This window comes from Medicago sativa, chromosome 1, assembly GCF_051527215.1.
Source record: "Medicago sativa cultivar Bolivia chromosome 1, Bolivia_mono, whole genome shotgun sequence".
Classification (NCBI taxonomy): domain Eukaryota; kingdom Viridiplantae; phylum Streptophyta; class Magnoliopsida; order Fabales; family Fabaceae; genus Medicago; species Medicago sativa.
Window position 1 is genome coordinate 72,898,670 of NC_140749.1, and position 20,050 is coordinate 72,918,719.

General features: G+C 32.2%; 2 protein-coding genes across 4 annotated transcripts; both read left to right on the top strand.

The window, feature by feature from the left end:
* The first annotated feature begins 9,968 nt into the window (after positions 1–9,968).
* LOC146957170 (sodium/hydrogen exchanger 2-like) lies at positions 9,969–16,256 on the top strand. 3 transcript variants are annotated; one of them, XM_085741159.1, is made up of 15 exons: positions 9,969–10,398; positions 10,794–11,132; positions 11,478–11,596; positions 12,351–12,448; positions 12,693–12,752; positions 12,830–12,876; positions 12,960–13,154; positions 13,270–13,316; positions 13,997–14,063; positions 14,152–14,252; positions 14,364–14,465; positions 14,679–14,817; positions 14,915–14,977; positions 15,159–15,242; positions 15,617–16,256. In XM_085741159.1, the coding sequence occupies exons 2-15, from the start codon at positions 10,959–10,961 to the stop codon at positions 15,944–15,946; spliced, it is 1,626 nt and encodes a 541-aa protein (XP_085597285.1). In that variant the 5' UTR covers positions 9,969–10,398; positions 10,794–10,958; the 3' UTR covers positions 15,947–16,256. The 3 variants fall into 3 exon arrangements, with proteins under 3 accessions (XP_085597285.1, XP_085597286.1, XP_085597284.1); XM_085741160.1 differs by having other exon boundaries at positions 9,969–10,206; XM_085741158.1 differs by having other exon boundaries at positions 9,969–10,133.
* A 991-nt stretch (positions 16,257–17,247) lies between these two features.
* LOC146957171 (protein CANDIDATE G PROTEIN-COUPLED RECEPTOR 2-like) lies at positions 17,248–19,682 on the top strand. The gene is made up of 6 exons (XM_085741161.1): positions 17,248–17,772; positions 18,497–18,688; positions 18,768–18,930; positions 19,013–19,115; positions 19,203–19,284; positions 19,392–19,682. Exons 1-6 carry the CDS (start codon positions 17,497–17,499, stop codon positions 19,467–19,469), a joined length of 894 nt encoding a protein of 297 aa, XP_085597287.1. The 5' UTR covers positions 17,248–17,496; the 3' UTR covers positions 19,470–19,682.
* The last annotated feature ends 368 nt before the right edge of the window (positions 19,683–20,050 follow it).

A 20,050-nucleotide genomic window follows, 5' to 3' on the forward strand; every position in this document is an offset into this window, starting at 1 on the left:
TTGACTAAAGAAATGCACAATAAAAGATTATTTTGGAATTTCGGTACATTGAAGGACTATTATAGTTACTCGTTACTCATTTCATAACCAAAATGACTATTACCTCTTAAATTTTCCTCTCATGTTAAGTTAAAATCTACAACTTTTCCTAGGAAATGATTTTGCATATTTTAATATAATTTTTTTAATGATTTATAATATAATCAAACCTATTATACAAATTTTCCCTATTTCAACTTCACAATACCATTACCATATGATTTAAACTTTATTATCAACTATGGAGAATAAACCTCTCAAAAAAAAGTTTGTGGAGCAATAAAGAACAAAATAAAAATATTTGACAAATGGATGCTTATGAAAAAACTAGATTCAACTGAATTTTGTATTCTAAAATCATGACAAGAAAAAAAGTTCTAAATGTTTTTTATTTTGGACCATTTTTTTTAATGTTAAAATAGCTAGATGAGTATAATGTATATTTATTTCTTTTAGTTTTCTATAGATTCTCTATGGTAGAAGTAAATCAGAAATCATATGTGAGGCACGTCGAACACTAAATATATGTACCTCTTTCAATCCTGATTCAATCATTAATTGGTTACGGTGTGGAGCATAACTCCTCCGGTTAGATCCAACTTCCGTTGACAATGTATATTTTATTTCTTTAGCAACATGATTGTAATTCAAGTGCCAATATCTTTTAAAATATGATGGTATAACTTATTCTACTAATTACTTCTTGAGAAGTAGATTCAAATTGTAGTGTTTTTATTGGTTTTCAACAAGTTCAACCCTTTCAAAGGGGAAAATATGTTTAAAACAAGGTTGAATAGTAAATATAAACACATCTTTTAACTGAGATTCGAATCTTAGATCATTCTGTTATTAGAGACATACTCCTTCTACTAGAATCAACGGTGGCATTGTAGATTTTAATATAAGATAACTATATTCATCAACAACACAAAAAGGCAGCATAAAAGTGAAATTTATAAATAAAAAAAAAACTTTTTATTTTTCTTATACCAATAAATATATACATTTTATACCAAATCAAGAATGTTGCATTTCAGTATTATTAATAGGAGTGTAAAATATCACTTAAAATCAAAGAGTTGATATTAAGGATAATCACCTTTGCTATGAGTCGCCTGCCATTTAGAAAACCCAAGCACAAAATTATTAATGAAAGACTTTAACCAGTCAATATATATAATGTCTTTTTTTTTAATTAAACAAATCAAAACTTAAAAATTGCTAATAAAAGACTTTAACAAGTCAAAATAAAAAATTTGAAAAAATAAATAAAAAGTCAAAACACAAAAATTGTTAATAAAATATTTTGTTTAAAATAAAAAGACTTTAACAAGTCAATATAAATGATTATCTGCAAATGTGTCTCTTAAATATCTTTTAAAAAAAACCAGAAAAGTTATAAATTATAATTACAGATTGTTTTATAAAACCATACACATGACGAAAAACATTAGTAGTGGCATAAACGATAAAATATTTATCCTAGATTAAGTGATTAATGAGCTCCATCAAAGATGAATTGTTCTGAAAATATGAGTTATGAAAACTCGAGTTTAATTGTTAGATGAAATAATTATTATTCAAACTTTACTTAACTCTCAAACGAACTCCTGGTCATGAGGACACTTTCTCTTGAAAATTAAAAGGTTAACACAAAACAACCGAAAAAAGAATTGTGTTTTTGGTCATTAATGTGTCTCTTGAATATCTTCTAGATTAGAAAAAAGTGAAGAAGATTATAATATACTAATTATAATTTAATTTACAAATCATACATAAAAAAAGTTAATAATCAGATATCAACTAGCTAAAAGATGGGTCATTCATAACTCAATTAGTTAAAAAGACTGTGTGCCACCGGTTCAAACAGAGTACACATGTTAGTTACTCATGGATAAAATAAAATGAGAAGTTTTTATTTGAAACTGAGTGAGACACATGCATATTAATAAGAAAGTGTGTTCCTTCATCGAAGTACCATTACTTAATAAGTTTTTCCCTAACAAATAAGTGTCATAAATAAATAAGTTCCATAAATAAACAGGTTCTACAGCCCACTAAACAAATATTTTTATTAGTGCATTTACTTTTCTTTAAACAAGTTAAAATAGAATTTATATTTTTTTAACAAGTTACAAAAAATAGAATTTATATTAAATGATAAAAGATGTTCATCTAAACACAAGATGTGTTAAGGAAGAGCAACAAAGTTTAAATACAACACTTTACCAAAAAGAAGAAGCAAAGTAAAAACAACTAACCAACGTCCAATCAGTCTAAAGGATGTTGCCTCCAACCAAATAATCCAAATAAGTTTCTTTTGAGCTAGTGACTTAAGCTAGGGATGGCAATGGGTACCCTTTGGGTAGGGTATTATAGTGCCCATCCCCATACCCGCGTTCATAAAAAATCCCCGTACCCGAGCCCAAACCCTCGTGGGTAACATGTTTGGTGTCCGTCCCCGTAACCTATGGGCATCTAAGAGCCCGTACCCACGCCCATTACCCGCACTTTAACAACAAAAAGACAAAAAATATCACAACTTATTTAAAATATGATCTAAAATCTCTTAAATCAACTTATAATTTATTGCACATCGTAGTATTTAACCAAATAAAAATGATCTAAAATATAAAAAACAAGTGCATATTACAATAAATATCGAATACTACAGATTAATTAACTAATTTTAGTATTACATAAAATTATAATTATAGTGTTTATAATGTGCGGGCATGGGGCGGGCTGGGCACTAGAGTTCTCGTACCCGCTCCCATACCCGTTCAAATTTGCGGGTAATTACCCGAGCCCGAGCCCATACCCAAAAATGCGGGTATTTACCCGCCCATTGAGGGTATTTTTTGCGGGTGCCCATTGGGTTTGAGTCTAATTGTCATCCCTAACTTAAGCTCAAGATCTTCTTAATCATTTGTTGAGACATACAATGCGACATATTCTCATAAAAAGAATTTTGTAGTTAATTCAATTGTGAAGTTTGATCTTAAGTTACATTTGTCTTATTAAGTTTGATTTTCTTAATCGTTTGGTGGTACTTTTCAATAAAAGAATTGTTGCTTATTTTTTTTACTTAAATCAAGCTAACTTGATATTATTAAGAGAATTCAAAAGAGGAATGTTAACAACATACTTTTTAACACACAATTTTTAACATATTTTATTTTATTAGGTAAAATTCATATGTATCTCACTAAATTATGTTAGTCTCAGGTAAATTTGGTGAAGCCCAATGAATTTTAACAAACAAGAAAAAAATGTTGAAAAGTGTGTTGCTGATATTATTCAATTCAAAATTTAATTTGGGGTGAACATGAAAATCATTGCGAGGAAGATAAGATATAGATGTCTTTGCTCAAACGTGAACATTACTATTTGCTTGTCGCATGTCAAACACATCCTCAAAATTGTTTTAAATTCTAAGAATAGATATAGAATTATTTATAATAGAGTCATGTTCTAATCTATTTAGCTTATTAATGTGAATGTCATCTATCATTATTTTACGATCTAGTTCAAAAATAACATTTGTGATATAAAAGCCAAGACATGAACTCACCCACCACCTACTTAGTTAGCACCACCAAAAGACTTGGCAATAGAATCCACCCTTCTTGCCAAAGTCACAACATGGGCATTCATCTCATTCACCATCGTAGCAAGGTCCTCAAAATCATCATGCACGAACTCATCATTAATAAGTATCTTCACATCAGCCAACAAAATCTCATAAACCCCAGTCTGCTCCTCTATTTTTTTATTTGTTTTCTCGAGGTTTTTCTCAGCCTTCTTAGTTTGAGCTCTGGCCTTAACCAATTCATCACCAATATCAAATAACTCATGTGCAACCTTCTTAGGGCCCTCAATATTTGGTGGATCCACAGCAAAAATGTCTTCATCATCACCATCACCTTCAACAGGTGGGTTTATCAATTCAAGGTATCGGTTGTAATCTGCTTCGAGTCTTGAATAATCATCCTTCAACTTCTAATACATAGCACCAATAGACCTCCTCGTAAGATACTTCTTGTATCGCTCATCCACCTTCACTTTGTGTAGTTTATCTCGCCCGTATTCAAGTGCACCCTGGTACAAAGCTACAATTTCTTTGGCTGTCCATTTGCGAGCCATCTATACAAAACATCATAAATATTGCAAGATGTACAAAACAGAATTCCATAAAAAAAAACTATATAAAACTCATTCAGAAGAGCTAAAAAACTCAAAACATCGAACATATATTCAGCAAGATGCACAAAACATAATTCCATGTAAAACTCATTCAGAAGAGCTAAAAACACAAAATATCAGACATATATTCAGCAAGATGCACAAAACAAAATTCCATAGAAAACTATATAACTCATTCACCAGAGCTAAAAATCACAAAACATCATGCATATATTCAACAAGATGTACAAAACAGAATTCCGTAGAAAACTATATAAAACTCATTCAGAAGAGTTAAAAAACACAACATCACACATATATTCAACAAGATGTACAAAACATAATTCCATAGAAAGCCAATATAAAACTTTAGAACAGGCAGATAAAATTATAACATAACAAATATAGCAGTACGAGTAATTTCAGAGAAATGAAACAAGATTGAGTAAACATTTAATAGCAGTACAAAGAATTTCAAGGGTATATTTTAAATAGCAGCACATGATAATTTTTACAGAGAAAAAACTCAAGATTCCAGTAAAACCAAAACGCAAAATAAAAACACTTGAATAAGATTATAACATTATAGCATAAGAAATACAAGAGTTCATAAATCAAAATACAAAACCCTACATTTCGACAATATATGTTTAATAGCAGCAGAATAAACACAAATAGGCAAATAACAAACATAACAGTTCATACAAACAAAGCAAAACTCATATCAAATCTAAATGCAGTTTTGAGGCCTCGCCTTAGCCAATTCATCACCAATATCAGATAACTTTTGTGCAACCATCCTAGTGCCCTCAATATTTGGTGGGTCCACAACAAAAATGTCTTCATCATCACCAACACCTTCAACAGGTGGGTTTATCAATTCAAGTTATCAGTTGTAATCAGCTTCGAGTCTTGAATAATCATCATTCAACTTCTTATACATAGCACCAGTAGTACCCTCGTAAGATACTTATTGTATCGCTCATTCTCCTTCACTTTGTGTAGTTTATCTCGCCCATATTCAAGTGCACCCTGGTACAAAGCTACAATTTCTTTGGTTGACCATTTGCGAGCCATCTATACAGAACATCAGACATATATTCAACAAGATGTACAAAACATAATTCCATAGAAAACTATATAAAACTCATTTAGAAGAGTTAAAAATCACAAAACATCAGATATATATTCAACAAGATGTACAAAACAGAATTCTATAGAAAACCAATATAAAACTCATTGAGAAAAGTTAAAAAAACACAAAACACCAGACATATATTTAGCAAGATGTACAAAACAAAATTCCATAGAAACCCAATATAAAACTCATTCATAAGAGCTAAAAAAACATAAAACATCAGATGTATATTCAGCAAGATGTACAAAACCAGAATTCCATTGAAAACTATATAAAACTCATTTAGAAGAGCTAAAAAACACAAAACATCGAACATATATTCAGCAAGATGTACAAAACAGAATTTCATATAAAACTCATTCAGAAGAGCTAAAAAACATAAAATATCATACATATATTCAGCAAGATGTACAAAGCAGCATTCCATAGAAAACTATATAAAACTCATCCACCAGAGCTAAAAAACACAAAATATCATACATATATTCAACAAGATGTACAAAAATAGAATTCCGTATAAAACTATATAAAACTCATTTAGAAGAGCTAAAAAACACAACATCACACATGTATTCAACAAGATGTACAAAATAGAATTTCATAGAAAACCAATATAAAACTCATTCAGAACAAATAGATAAAATTATAACATAACAAATATAGCAGTACGAGTAATTTCAAAGAAATGAAACAAGATTGAGTAAACATTTAATAGCATTACGCAAAATTTCAAGGGTATATGTTAAATAGCAGCAAATGATAATTTTTACAAAGAAAAAGCTCAAGATTCCAGTAAAACCAAAACGCGTACTAAAAAAACTTGAATAAGATTATAACATTATATCATAAGAAATACAACAGTTCATAAATCAAAATACAAAACCTACATTTCGACAAGATATGTTTAATAGCAGCAGAATAAACACAAACAGACAGATAACAAACATAACAGTTCATACAAACAAAACAAAACAAAACTTATATCAAATCTAAATGCAGTTTTAAGGCCTCGCATTAGCTAATTCATCACCAATATCAGATAACTCCTGTGCAACCTTCCTAGGGTCTTCAATATTTGGTGTAAAATGGTCGGGTCGGTGTAAAATGATTGTCGGGTTGGTTGATCCATTAACAATTTCATTAACAAATCCATTTGCATAACATTGCACTAACACATGTTATACTTATATTAGATGACGAAAACTGTTATTGGAGCACTTAATTGTTTGTATAATTTACCAGATAAAAATAATTAACATTAGCATTTGTATTTTATATACACAAAACCTTGGTGTGAGTGTAGTAGAATTTATTGAGTTAAATAAATTGGTCCGGTAATTGCTTTCGAGTAGACATCACCTTGTGGAAGAGTTTCATATTCATCATATGTAAGAGAACAGTAAAGATATATTGATGTCTGGAAATGTTGTTAATGTCATGAGGAGATTTTTTTTTTTTTTTAAACTCTTGTATAACATTGCAAAAAATATACCCAATTTCCAAAATCAACATTACCAAGCAAAACAAGTACTGAATTTACTGAACTTACTAAAATGTTAATCAACTAAAGAAAATCAGACATAATACTAACCAAAAATCAAACATAAAAAAGACAAAAGTACCGAACACAATCACCAATGTAACAGTATCAAAGTGCAAAGAAACTAACCCAAGAATTCACCCACCAGATACTTAGTTAGCACCACCAACAGACTTGACAATAGAATCCACCCTAATTGAAAGAAATAAAATTTATTTATTTTAATGCAATTTATCTAGTAGTTATGTAAAAAGCGAAGAGACACATTGGGCTTCCATAATCATCAATCATCATTTTTTATAGACATCTAATATTTTAAATCCATGGCGGTGTGCTTATTTAGTTTAGTGTTAAATAGTTTAAGCAATATGAATTATGCTCTAATAAACACTCAGTTTTCAAACCCAATCTTTTTAACAAAAAATATGTTAAATGAGTTTCACAGATAACTACATATCATTTATTTATTAGCAAATCCTTCAAAAAAAAATTATTTATTAGCAAAGTTTCGTAAAAAAATATATTTTTAACAAATTTGTTAAAACAAAATATTTTTAACAAATCCCCTATAAAAATATTTTTAACAAATAGTATATAATATCATTGCTAACCATGATTCACATAATGGAAAAGAGGATGTGCTTAACACTTATTCTAATTTGGCATCCATAAATAATACTCTCCCGTCCATAATTATAAGCACCATTTGAAGAAATATTGTGTCCTTAATTAAATCTAACTTTATATGCAATTTATTAGGTGCATTTTCCAAACATACTTTTTTTTTAAGGAAAACATACTTTTACTATACTACTAATTTATATTACAATTGAAATATAAAAATTTAAAATTACACATGTTAATACACAAATGATGTTTTAGGAATATCTACCAACAAAATGGACATGATAAATTCATTAATCATTTTTCTAATATATGTGAAAAAGTAAAGTGAATGCAAACATGTGTCCTAACTTTAAGAGGACACATTAAGGAGTTCAACAATGAGATATTCAACTTAAAAATCGTGTCTTCAACTTTTTAAAAGTCATAAATATGTGTTTTAAGAATACAAGTTAGTAAGGACAAAAAAATATATTATAATGAGGTACAAAACCTATTTGGATTCTATTTAAGATGGAAATAACTCAATATCGATTTTAAGTTTGAACTTAATACCGGTCAAAAAAAGCTTGAACCCGATATAGATGCTAAACACGGAAAGAACCCGATATAGATGCTATTTAAGTTTGAACCTAATACCGGTCAAAAAAGTTTGAACTTAATTTATAAAATAAATGAATGTTTTTTTTTTTGGTTTTATACATTTATTTATACGAGTCTACGAAAAGCGTAAATTTTACTTTTTTTTAGATGTAGATTTGACTCGTTATTAAATAATAGGATTTTTTGGTGTAAAATTTTCAAGTTTTAAAGGAATGGACCTTAGTAATTATAGATTCGTCTTTAACCCAAATAATTTGTCTTTAAATAAAGTTCACTAATCACTTAAAAATATGGTCAAGAATAGAGCTGTCAAAACAGGCGGCCCGACCCGTTTAGGCCCGGCCCGGTCGGGCAACAGGTTTTTTAGGACCGGACTAAAAAGCCCGGTTCGAATATGGGCTGGAAAATTGGGGCCCGAGCCCGGCCCTGCACGGGCTCCCGGGCTAACGGGCCGGCCCTGGCCCGTATCTTTTTTTTTTCTTTCAAAAATCAAAAAATAGTTTAACTGCGTATCCTTATATTTGCTTCTATAGTTTGTAGGATCTTGTCTTATGTTTGGTGGGTCTGAGTTAGAGGTTAGGGGGATACAACAATTAAAACAGTTGGAATTCAATCTCCTGTTTGTGAAAACCTTTTCTGGACAGCAATTATCCCTTGAGAAATACTCCTCGGTTAGTTACCCTTAGCAGACCTTGTCGTTAAATCATCAAAGCCCTTAAAGTATGCTTATCCAAAGATTAAAGCTAACCAATATTAACTCTTCGTATACACACACAAAGACAAAAAAAATTGTATTTTTTGGCGGGCTTGCGGGCCGCCCGGAGCCCTAACGGGCCTGCCCTAATGGGCTGCGGGCTTTTTCGGGCCGAGCTAAAAAGCCTTGAAAAAATTCGGGCTGCGATTATTCAACCCAGGCCCTACATTTTATTCGGGCTTTCGGGCCGGCCCGTACGGCCCGGCCCATTTTGACAGCTCTAGTCAAGAACCATTTCACCCAAAAATCAAATCTAAATTAACCCAAATAATTCGTCTTTAAATAAAGTTCACCAATCACTTAAATTCAATCGCCTAATTAATAAATAATAGAATTTGAACTTTACACCTCTTTAATATCTTTGTGTTTTGTATTGATATCGTTTCCGAGTGTTATTAAGGTCTTGCTCGAAGTATTTTTTGTTTTAAAGTTTTGAGATTTTTTTGTTGAGTTTTAAAAAATTTCAAAAATCAAAACATGGGCCAAAATTGCAACATTTTGTAAAGATCAAAGGTCAAAAGAACATATTTCATAAAGTTAGATGGTCAAAAGAGCTTATTTCCCTAAAGATAGAGGACAATATTTTCATTTTTTTGTAATAGAAAACAAAATCGCAACATTTTGAAACTTAGGAGGCGAATAGTGCACTGTAGCCTAAATACTACACCATATGTTCACTATTCTAAGCAAAAATCTATATTTTATATTCATTCAATTAATGATGTATACAATCTTTATTATAGACCATATACATCATTTAAGGTCAACAACCTTTGGTGCCTCCGGTGATAGGAAACCAAAAGTGTCAAAAGCAAATTGTCAAAACACGCTTTCTCATGTTTGACCACTTTACTTAATGCAATTTTTAAGGCCGCTTACTTTACCGTAAAAGTTCCAACCCATAATCCAATAAGTGATGAAACCTTAATCAAGTTCACACATAATAATGAAAGTGAAAGTTCACACATACATGTTTTCAAAATTGAATTGGGAAACTATTAACTTTATTTTATTTTCATTGACTTTGAATGGAGAGTATTCTGAATTGATACACCTATATAAGCTCTCAAATTTGTGTTAACTGTGTTAATCCAACCCATTGTATAACAACAACTACCGGAGCTATATAATATCTCTCTCCTCTAAATAGAATATCGACAGAGTGACTCAACAAGATTATTAGGAGTGATAATCTTCCACGGCAGCTCAAAAACAAACAACATCCGATTCATCATCACGCGTTGCTCGAGGTTAGCGTATTGTGTCAGATTCGTATTCTCTCTCTACCATTGTCTTCCAGAACTTTCTCATCTCTCTCCACGTGTATTTTCTCTCTTTCTTTTTCGTTTATTCATATTCATCCCTTCTTCTGCATAATTCATCACCCTGATCCAACCATTTCAAAACTCTTTCTATTTACCGGGAATTCGAACTAGGGATTGATTGATTGATTCTCTCACCTTTCTCTGTTCGAATTCTTTGGAAATTCTCTTAATGCTACTATCAATCATTTTGGTGAGCACTTACCTGTAATCATTTTGGGTCTAAAATATAATATATTTAAGGGTTTTCTGTAGCAGGGTTTCATATTCAATTCTTCAATTTTTATTACATAACATAAAATAATGATCTTTCTTAGTTATATACAAATTTTGAATTATCTAATTTATATTTATACATTTTAAGGAAAAAAACATGATTTAATTTGACGGGTTAATTCCTTTTTTCTTAATTTTTTTTTCTTTCTTTTGCCTTGTTTTTTGGAATTGGAATTAGGAATATATATATTACCAAATAGGTTCTAGGTATGAGTTTTTTATTTTTGTATATTGGAAGATATTTATATGAATATTTGTCATGTTTTGTATATTGGAAAATATTTATATTAATATTTGTTGTTATGATTGCAGAGATACTTGTGTTGATGAGATCAGAAGGTTCTTAAAATGGACAGCTCAGAAACATAAATATCTGGGATTCATTATTACTACTGGACTTTGAAATTTGGAAATTCAGCAATAATCTCAATTTGTTCTTAAATCTGCTTTTGAAATTTGTGGAGGGTGGACGACATCATGGCTATTGAAATGACTTCTATTGTTTCAAAACTATCAATGTTATCCACTTCCGATCATGCTTCTGTTGTTTCTATGAACTTGTTTGTGGCACTTCTGTGTGCTTGTATTGTCCTTGGTCATCTTCTCGAGGAGAATCGATGGATGAATGAATCCATCACTGCCCTTTTGATTGTAAGTTTTCAGTTTCCTTTAGCTAGTTGTTCAAATGAATTTCGAGTGAAACTAACTCATTCTCCAAATATTATGGGCTCTGTCTAACGTGCGCAAGTATGTTGTCTACACTGGATTCACGTTTGATCTAATGGCAAGACTTATTGATCCAATGGTGGAAACAAGCTTGTGCATGGTGCAAGACTTGTCTCACTTGTGCACCATAGAAAGAATTGGCTGAACTTTAACATGCAATGTTGTCTATATCAACATATGCTTAGTTTGAGCTATATTGGCTGCATCTATTTATTTATTTTTTGGTTTCTATTGGATGATGATGGCTAAATGTTATTGGATTCTTCTCAGGGTATTTGCACTGGTGTAGTGATTTTGCTGTTTAGTGGTGGAAAAAGTTCGCATATTCTTGTTTTCAGTGAAGATCTTTTCTTTATATACCTTCTGCCGCCTATTATATTCAATGCCGGGTAAGTTATTTTGCACCATCTTATTGTCTACTATGGAATCAATGATCAATGTTTGATTATGTGTGTGTATACATGTGATGTTCCAATTAAAAGGGGAGGATGTTTGGTTTAAGCTCTTTACGAACCATAAACCGGCGTCTAAATGAAGATCTGTCCACATTCATACCAATATGATGATTTGAAACTAGCACATTCAACAAATAATGCACTTCTTTATGCGTATTTTTGGCAAAAAAATTAATTTATGCAAAAAGAGGCATAATTAACGGTTTACTCAATGGCGGAGAAGTTTTTGGTGCACATGATATCTGTGAAGTCTGTTTGAGTTATATTCAGTACTAGCAGTTAATTTGCTTGCTTTTTTAAAAGTGACTTAGGATTTTTCCTATGTTTGTGAATTCATCTCTTTCATTTTTTCAATATTGTTAAAAAACTTGCCTCTTAAATTAACTACACTTGGTCCTCTTGGATTTTTCTTGTAGATACCATGGCAGATTAGTCTTTTCTGAGTGATTAGAATTTATATGACTGTGTAACTAAAACAGCTATTCTAATGGCCCATGACATGAGCATCAACTGTATTATGCCATATAAAAAAATTCATAACCATATCGTTTTCCCCTTCAAAAATACTTCATTCAGCAATCTGAAAATTATTTTTTCTTTATTCTTTTCTTCTAATTTCATTGTGCGTAAATGTGGTGGGTTGCAATTTTTGTTTATTTATGAATTTGTTCTCTGTAATATATTTCAGGTTTCAAGTAAAGAAAAAGCAGTTTTTTGTCAACTTCATGACTATCACATCATTTGGAGCTATTGGCACATTAATATCTTGTGTCATTATAACCACGGGTACGTCTTACCTCTTTAGATTTATCTATTAGGCTTATATAATACTTGACATAGTAAATTGTTATCAAATAATTCGTAAGCTCAGACAATTGTTAGTTCCTTACTAACCTTTGCTTTTTCAATTGAAAGCTTTTTCTTTGTTTAGAAGACATCTTAATCAACTAAAAGAAATATTAACTTATAAAAACCAACTGCAGAGGAACATGTCTAGCCATGTTGACTTAAATATGAGCCATTATTTCAGGTGCTACTTTTGCTTTTAAGAGGATGGATATTGGGCCACTGGAAATCGGCGATTATCTAGGTATTGTACTAGTCAATCTTATCTAGTTGGCAGCTACTCATTCAGTTTGCAACATACTAATTTGTGATAATTTTTAGCTATTGGAGCAATATTTGCCGCAACAGACTCTGTTTGCACATTGCAGGTTTGAAAATGATCTATTTTTTTGCATTCTTCCAGCAACTAATGCATCACAGTTAATTACTGACCTTATAAATGACGATGCAGGTGCTAAATCAGGATGAGACACCTTTATTGTATAGTCTTGTATTTGGGGAAGGTGTTGTGAATGATGCTACCTCAGTGGTTCTTTTCAATGCAATTCAAAGCTTTGATCTTAACCAACTGAACCCTTCAATTGCATTGCATTTCTTGGGCAACTTCCTGTATTTGTTTGTAGCAAGCACACTCCTTGGCGTTGTGGTAAATGCCTTTCTCTGTCTAGCACTCTCATGCACACATTACATAAACAAGATATATATCAACACTGCTTGATGTGACTTGTGTTTTGGTCTAATTTATTTCTATCACCTCGCAGACAGGTCTGCTCAGTGCTTATGTTATTAAAAAGCTGTACATTGGCAGGTATTTTCTGGACATCTTGCCATTTCCATTGTATTTTCAATATAACATGATATGATGGTATTCCAATCTGTTATATTGTATATATGCAGTTTATTCATAGTAAAACTTAAAATTGTTTACAATTGTATGCGAATAACCAAGTTCTGGCTATTTCTTGTATTAACCAATGTCTACACTCTACAGTTTACGAAAATTAGACTGAACTTGGTTTGGTGAAGCAATGTTCTATGTTAAATGGTTCATTCCTGCTTCAAGCCAGAATGATAGGATTCAATATAATTTTTTAAAATTAAAATGAGCTCATCACTTAGCTGGTTCTAAATGTATTCTCTCCATTCTAAATGTTCAAATATTATGTAAAAAGAAGCATTGAATCAAATAATATAATGAAGAGATAGGAATGAAGATGTAATTCCACAAAGCTTGGGGGAACGATTGTCTAGTGTAAATTATAAATATAAAACATCCCACTCTCCTGAACTCTTGTCGGGTGTGAATTGTTATCATTTTCAACTGTCTTAAATTTGTTGCTGTTTAGGAAAAATAATTACATTGTTTCAATGGAATCTTAGAATTACCCGTGTCTCTCTGTGTATTTGTCAGTTTTAGTGTTTCCATATTGAGTACTATGTCGGGATATTTGAAACAGTTAGTTTAAATGATTTTCTCCTTCATTCCAGGCACTCCACAGATCGTGAGGTTGCTCTTATGATGCTAATGGCATACCTCTCCTATATGCTGGCTGAGGTAGGTTTTAAAGAACTTTAGTAATGTTTTCTGGATGCTGCTAACATTTGTCACTAGCTTGATGCTGACTTATCTACATCTTATGCAGTTAACCTATCTGAGTGGCATTCTTACCGTATTCTTTTGTGGTATTGTTATGTCTCATTATACTTGGCATAATGTGACGCAGAGTTCAAGAATCACTACCAAGTATGTCTTCTAAACAGATTTTGTCAAGCTATATGCACTGTCTGAGTCTATCTATATACCAGACATGTCTTTTCTATATCTAAACATCTATTTTTGTCCAACTTTTCACAGGCATTCTTTTGCTACCTTGTCCTTTGTTGCTGAGATCTTTATCTTCCTTTATGTTGGTATGGATGCCCTGGACATTGAAAAATGGAAGTTTGTTAGTGATAGGTATGTCCTAAGTTCTCTTTACTGGTGATTAGTCATTCAGACGTTACCCTTTTTTACTGAGCGATTTTTATTTTGAATGACATCTTTTCATGTCCATAGATGGTATGATAGAACTGCTTTACTGAAGCAGTCCTTGTACTACTTGGTTTGACTGAAGTGTCCTTAACTGTTTTTTTCTTCCTATTCTTGTGCCACACTTGGTTTCTTCCGCAGTCCTGGAACATCTATAGCTGCAAGTTCAGTATTGTTGGGTCTAATACTTCTTGGAAGAGCAGCGTTTGTTTTTCCCTTATCCTTCTTATCCAACTTGACTAAAAAATCACAACATCAGAAGATTTCCTTCAGACAGCAAGTATGGCCAAATTTCTATTGAGTGACCTTTTCTGTATTTCTTGTGCTTAATACCAAGGTATGCTGACAAGTGTCTCTTTTGCTTCCCCTCATTTTAGGTTATCATTTGGTGGGCTGGTCTTATGAGAGGTGCTGTTTCAATGGCACTTGCGTATAATCAGGTATGAGCAGTACCACTGAGTTTTGGTTTTGGATATTTGAATAATTGGCCACTGCTTCAGCCAAACAATAAATAGCTATAACTGATCCTATCTATTGGGAAAAAGGTTTGATGGTTGTTGTTGTTGTTGTCACAAATGACGGAATTGATGCATAAAAACTGATCCTATCTATTTGATGCAGTTCACCATGTCGGGGCATACTCAACTACGTAGCAATGCAATCATGATAACCAGCACCATCACTGTTGTCCTTTTCAGCACAGTGGTAAGCCATTAATTTTGCAGTTTCTGACTTTCTTAGACAGTGTCCATTAGTTTCTCCTCACTGCACGGTTTATTTTATCAGTTCTGCATTACTGTTAATCTCTTTTGTATTAAGTTTGAAATAACTTTTTTGTTCATACAAGTATACTTCTTCACAATTTTAGTTCCTGCAACAATTAGTCTTTGGTTTTGGTCCATGAAATGTAGGAAATTCTTTTTGTGCGCAAACATGTTCGAATTAAATATTTGATGTGCTCTTATCATATTTGAACTATGAACAAATTGATTTTTCTACGTCATATGTCGAAACATAACTCATCTATATGAAAAATTGTATATAAATGAAGCTAACACAAGTTAATTACAATTTATCAGGTGTTTGGTTTGCTGACTAAGCCACTCATAAGGCTTCTACTACCTCATCCTAAAATCACAAGCAGCATGACAACCACAGAATCGACTACTCCAAAATCATTCATTGTCCCACTTCTAGGAGATTCCCGAGATTCTGAAGCTGATCTTGAAGGCCATGAAATTCACCGACCGAACAGCCTTCGTGCTTTACTATCAACTCCAACTCACACTGTTCATCGATTATGGCGAAAGTTTGATGATTCATTCATGCGTCCTGTTTTTGGTGGCAGAGGTTTTGTTCCTGTAGAACCTGGCTCACCAAGTGAACGCAATGGTAATCAATGGGGTTGAGAAAAGAAGCCATGAAATGTGTAATATGTGTTGTATACTACGTATGATTTGTGAAAAGTCATGCAACGTGTGTATAATGTATTTATTGCATAAGAACCTAGTAGTGAAATTTTTCTTTAAAAAAAAAAACCTCGTAGTGAAATTTTGTTGAGCTGTTTGAGTAGCTAGTATGAGATGGCTTGCCATCTCTCTGTCTATTATGTAAACTACAATATTTTTTAGATTCTCTGAGCCATTACATGTTTGTGTATGTGTTCAGTTTTTTGTGTGCAGCTTCTATCTACACTCTCCAATGATGGATTTTAGTTCACATTTTGTTTTTTGACTCAAAGTTTTGGTGTATCTGATTATCATTGGTTTTTCATTTTAATAGCAAATGATAATCGCTACTAGTTATTTTGTAAGTGGAGGGAGTTGACCATACAACCTCTAGCATTGTAACTCTTTTTGTTAACCATTAGGTTCTCAGGGAAAAGGGTCTGGTAATATGAAGTTTGGCTTCGGAAATTAAGTAAAGCTTGAACAATTGATCCATCCAAGAACAACACTCAAGTTTTATGAACAATTCGTCCTTAAGTTTTATCAACAATTCGTCCTTGGTGGAACTTATTATCCACTTGAACTTCTTCTTTCTTCAACTTATCAAATCGTTTTATTGGTTATGAATAACATCGAAGTTACGTCAATCGTTAGTTTATCAACGAGAGAAGGTATGATTTATGATCTCTTTATCGATTGATTTGTTTGATTTGTGAATGGAATATCTTATGCGTGCAATTGCTGAGACTAAACTAATCTTTTGAGTTACATAGGATCACATAGATGACAAAACTCTTTGTCAAAATATTTAACACCACATAACATATAATTGCTTATGAATGATTAGATTATCGAATTTGCAAACTTTATTATGAGTAATAACCTTGATTGGTTTAAAAAGGGAGTATCGGTCGAGCATCCTGGATGAATAATAATAATAAATGGAAAACAAAGGGAATCAATGATTCTTATTCAACCGAGTTGAAGTTGGCAACATGTCAATTACACATCAGAGATTGATAAGAACTGAGCGATAACTTGTCTTTTTTTTTTTTCTTTTTCTCTTCCACTAATGTTAGCCTCACTCTCACTTCTACTTATAAATAAGCTAACAAAGTCGTTCATAACCTAACCATAACAACTGTGTTTCCGTCTGTCCATAGTAAATTCTACTCTCCTCTCCATTGCTATTTTATCTTTTATAAAATATAAATCGTATTTACGATTGACAATAAAATATTAAGAACACCGACTTTAACCATAGTCGTCGTGAATAATCAAATTCCAAAACTCACCCAAGAAAAACAAACCAAACATAATCAAAATCAATCATCAACATTTCTCTAAAGTTCAACAATTTAACACGTTACTCTTCCGTAACTAATCTCTTCAACATCACTCAAATTAATCACTAACCTTATTTTCTCCATCGATTCCAATTCTTCACCTAAATTTAGAATTAGGGTTTTTCATTTTTCCCTTTTCCCAAAAACCAAGAATTTCTCGCACAAATGGTTGAAAAATCGGTGCTATCAATAACAAAGGAAGATTCTTCTTCTTCTACTGGAGTTTTAACAAAGGGATTCACCGATTGGGTTTTCGAGTGTCACGGGTTTTGGCACAATGCTGTTTTAATAATCGCTTCTTTTCTCTTCGTTTTGTATTTGGCTTTTCAAGCGAAGAAGAGCTTTTACAAACTCACCAATGGTCGCTCTTATATCATAATTTCGTATTATGCTTCTCTTTGGCTTGTTAGCATTCTCAATCTCGCTTGGTGCTTTTCCCAGGTTTCATTCTTTCTTTCTTGTTTCATTTTTATTTCAAGGATAGTTTATGAAAAAGAATTTTACTTTATTTTATCTAGCTGTTATAGAAATAGCTTATATGATTAATGTTATGTTATAAGTATTTAATTAAGCTGTTTATCTAAATGGACTTAGTTAGGGTCTGTTTGGATTAGTTTATTTGAGCTTATACAATGACATAAGCATGAGGCTGTTTGGGGGAACTTATGGAAACAGATTATGTTATGTTATGACCATAAGATGTTTTCAGCTTATTTTCGTAAGTTCTCCAAGATAGCTTATGAAAATCTAGGTAGTCAATCCCGGATAGCGGTCGACCCCAAAAGTGGGATAACGGGATCCCAGTTAGCAGGATCACCGGGGATTGCAAAGGATGGATTGTATAAGAGACAGAGTATAAAAAACAGAGAACAAAAAAAGATATGATAAAACAATTACTAGTTAGAGAACATATGTTCTTATGGAAATTGATTGCTTATAATAAGCACTTATGCTATAAGTTGCAAATTGAGTTGTATATCTAAACAGGGCCTTAGTTGCTGCTATTCTAGTTAGTTTTTTGTTTGTAATAAGTTGAAGTAGAGTAGCAACTGTATGAAGCTATTTATAACACATGTATTCATTGACTCATGATTGAATTCAATCAATTCTTTACTTTTATATCCTTTTTCTCCCTTTGGTTGAATTTGTTCTGGTGATAATTCAGGCATGGGAGTGCACTCCTGGGAAAGAGCTAACATGGAACTTGTTGTCCTTGTTTACTTCTTCTGGAATGCTGTTTCTGGAAGTGAGCTTGCTGGCTTTTTTACTTCAGGGAAATAATGCAAGTGGTGTAGAAGCATTGACACGAACTTTTGGTATATCCGGTATCATTGTTGGTTTTGATGTCCTGTTAAAGGTAATTCTTTTGTTTTCACTAGATATTTCATTGTCCTTGTGCTGGTTATGTATGATTAGTTTGGCGTTTTCTTTGTTAGGCTATATATCTATTTGCATTTGGGGTCCCGTTGTTCATCGACACTGATCATGGTACTCCTCGCTTGAAGTGGAACTTGTGGGTTATCCACAAGCTCGTGCTCACCGTTGTTTATGGGCTCATATTGTTCATGTATCATTCTAGGTGGAGAGAAAGGTTACCCGGTAAGTTAATTGTAGGGATTGTTACATTACGTTTGTTTGCTATTATTTTTATGATAGCTTATTTTTTTTCTTCCTTCTGCAGCAAGACCTGCGTTTTACAAGTATGTTATTATCATGTTCATCTTGAATGCAATTGCATTGTTTGCTTGCGGGCTTACTGGAAACGGCGCTGGTTTTGGTTTCTGGTTAGATTCTTCTATAGCTTGACACAATAGTTCTGAACTTTATTCTTTGGATTCTTTTTCTAAAGCTGTGTTTACTTTATCTCACAGGTTTTATCATGTCACTATTGTGTGTTACCATGCCTTTTATCTTCCACTGCTGTATATTACATTTCTGGCAGACTTTTTTCAGGTTACAATGCGCTTTACTTTATGGCTCGAGTTTTGTTCTTTACTATGTAAAATGCAGTATTGTTTGTAGTTTGGCAGCCTGACTGATTGTTCTTCTTTGTATTACAGGAGGAAGATTTTCACATGGAGAATGTGTATTACTCTGAAATGAAAGATGCTGGTTTTTTCGAATCAGACTGGGAGTGACGTGGTATTAACTGTTAGATTAGATTAATAAGTCCTCTATATACTAATAGCAGGACATACATTTCTCTAAATTTGAAAATGTAAATATGTTTGTAGATCAGATCGCTTGTATATCCTATTTCGGGGAAGAAAAAAAATATTGAGAGACAGTAACCTCCTGTAGTGTTTGATTGCTTTATCAGATTACGACCACCGCGGGTTACATTTATTTTAGATGTTTTTTTACGAAAGATATACTTGGTGCAGTGAATCATAAAAAGACTCGGGAGCATTTGGACAATCATTATTTTTCTTTTTACAATAAAACAACAACTTAACATTTCATAAAACAAAGAAGGCAAATGTTAACAAGTGCCCACTTGTTAAGTATTTAAATTTAGAAATATTTTATTAGTTGTGTGCTTAGCACCTTAAAACCCAAGAAAGAATATTGCATACAATCGGTGTTGGCATCGAATAGGCATTCCCCTGCAACTTTAAAGAGTCAATTCTGGATAAGACATAATGCAATAGCAGCTACTGCCTCTGTTTTTTTTTTCTTCCCATGTATATGGTTAAAGATATTTATTTATTTTAATAAA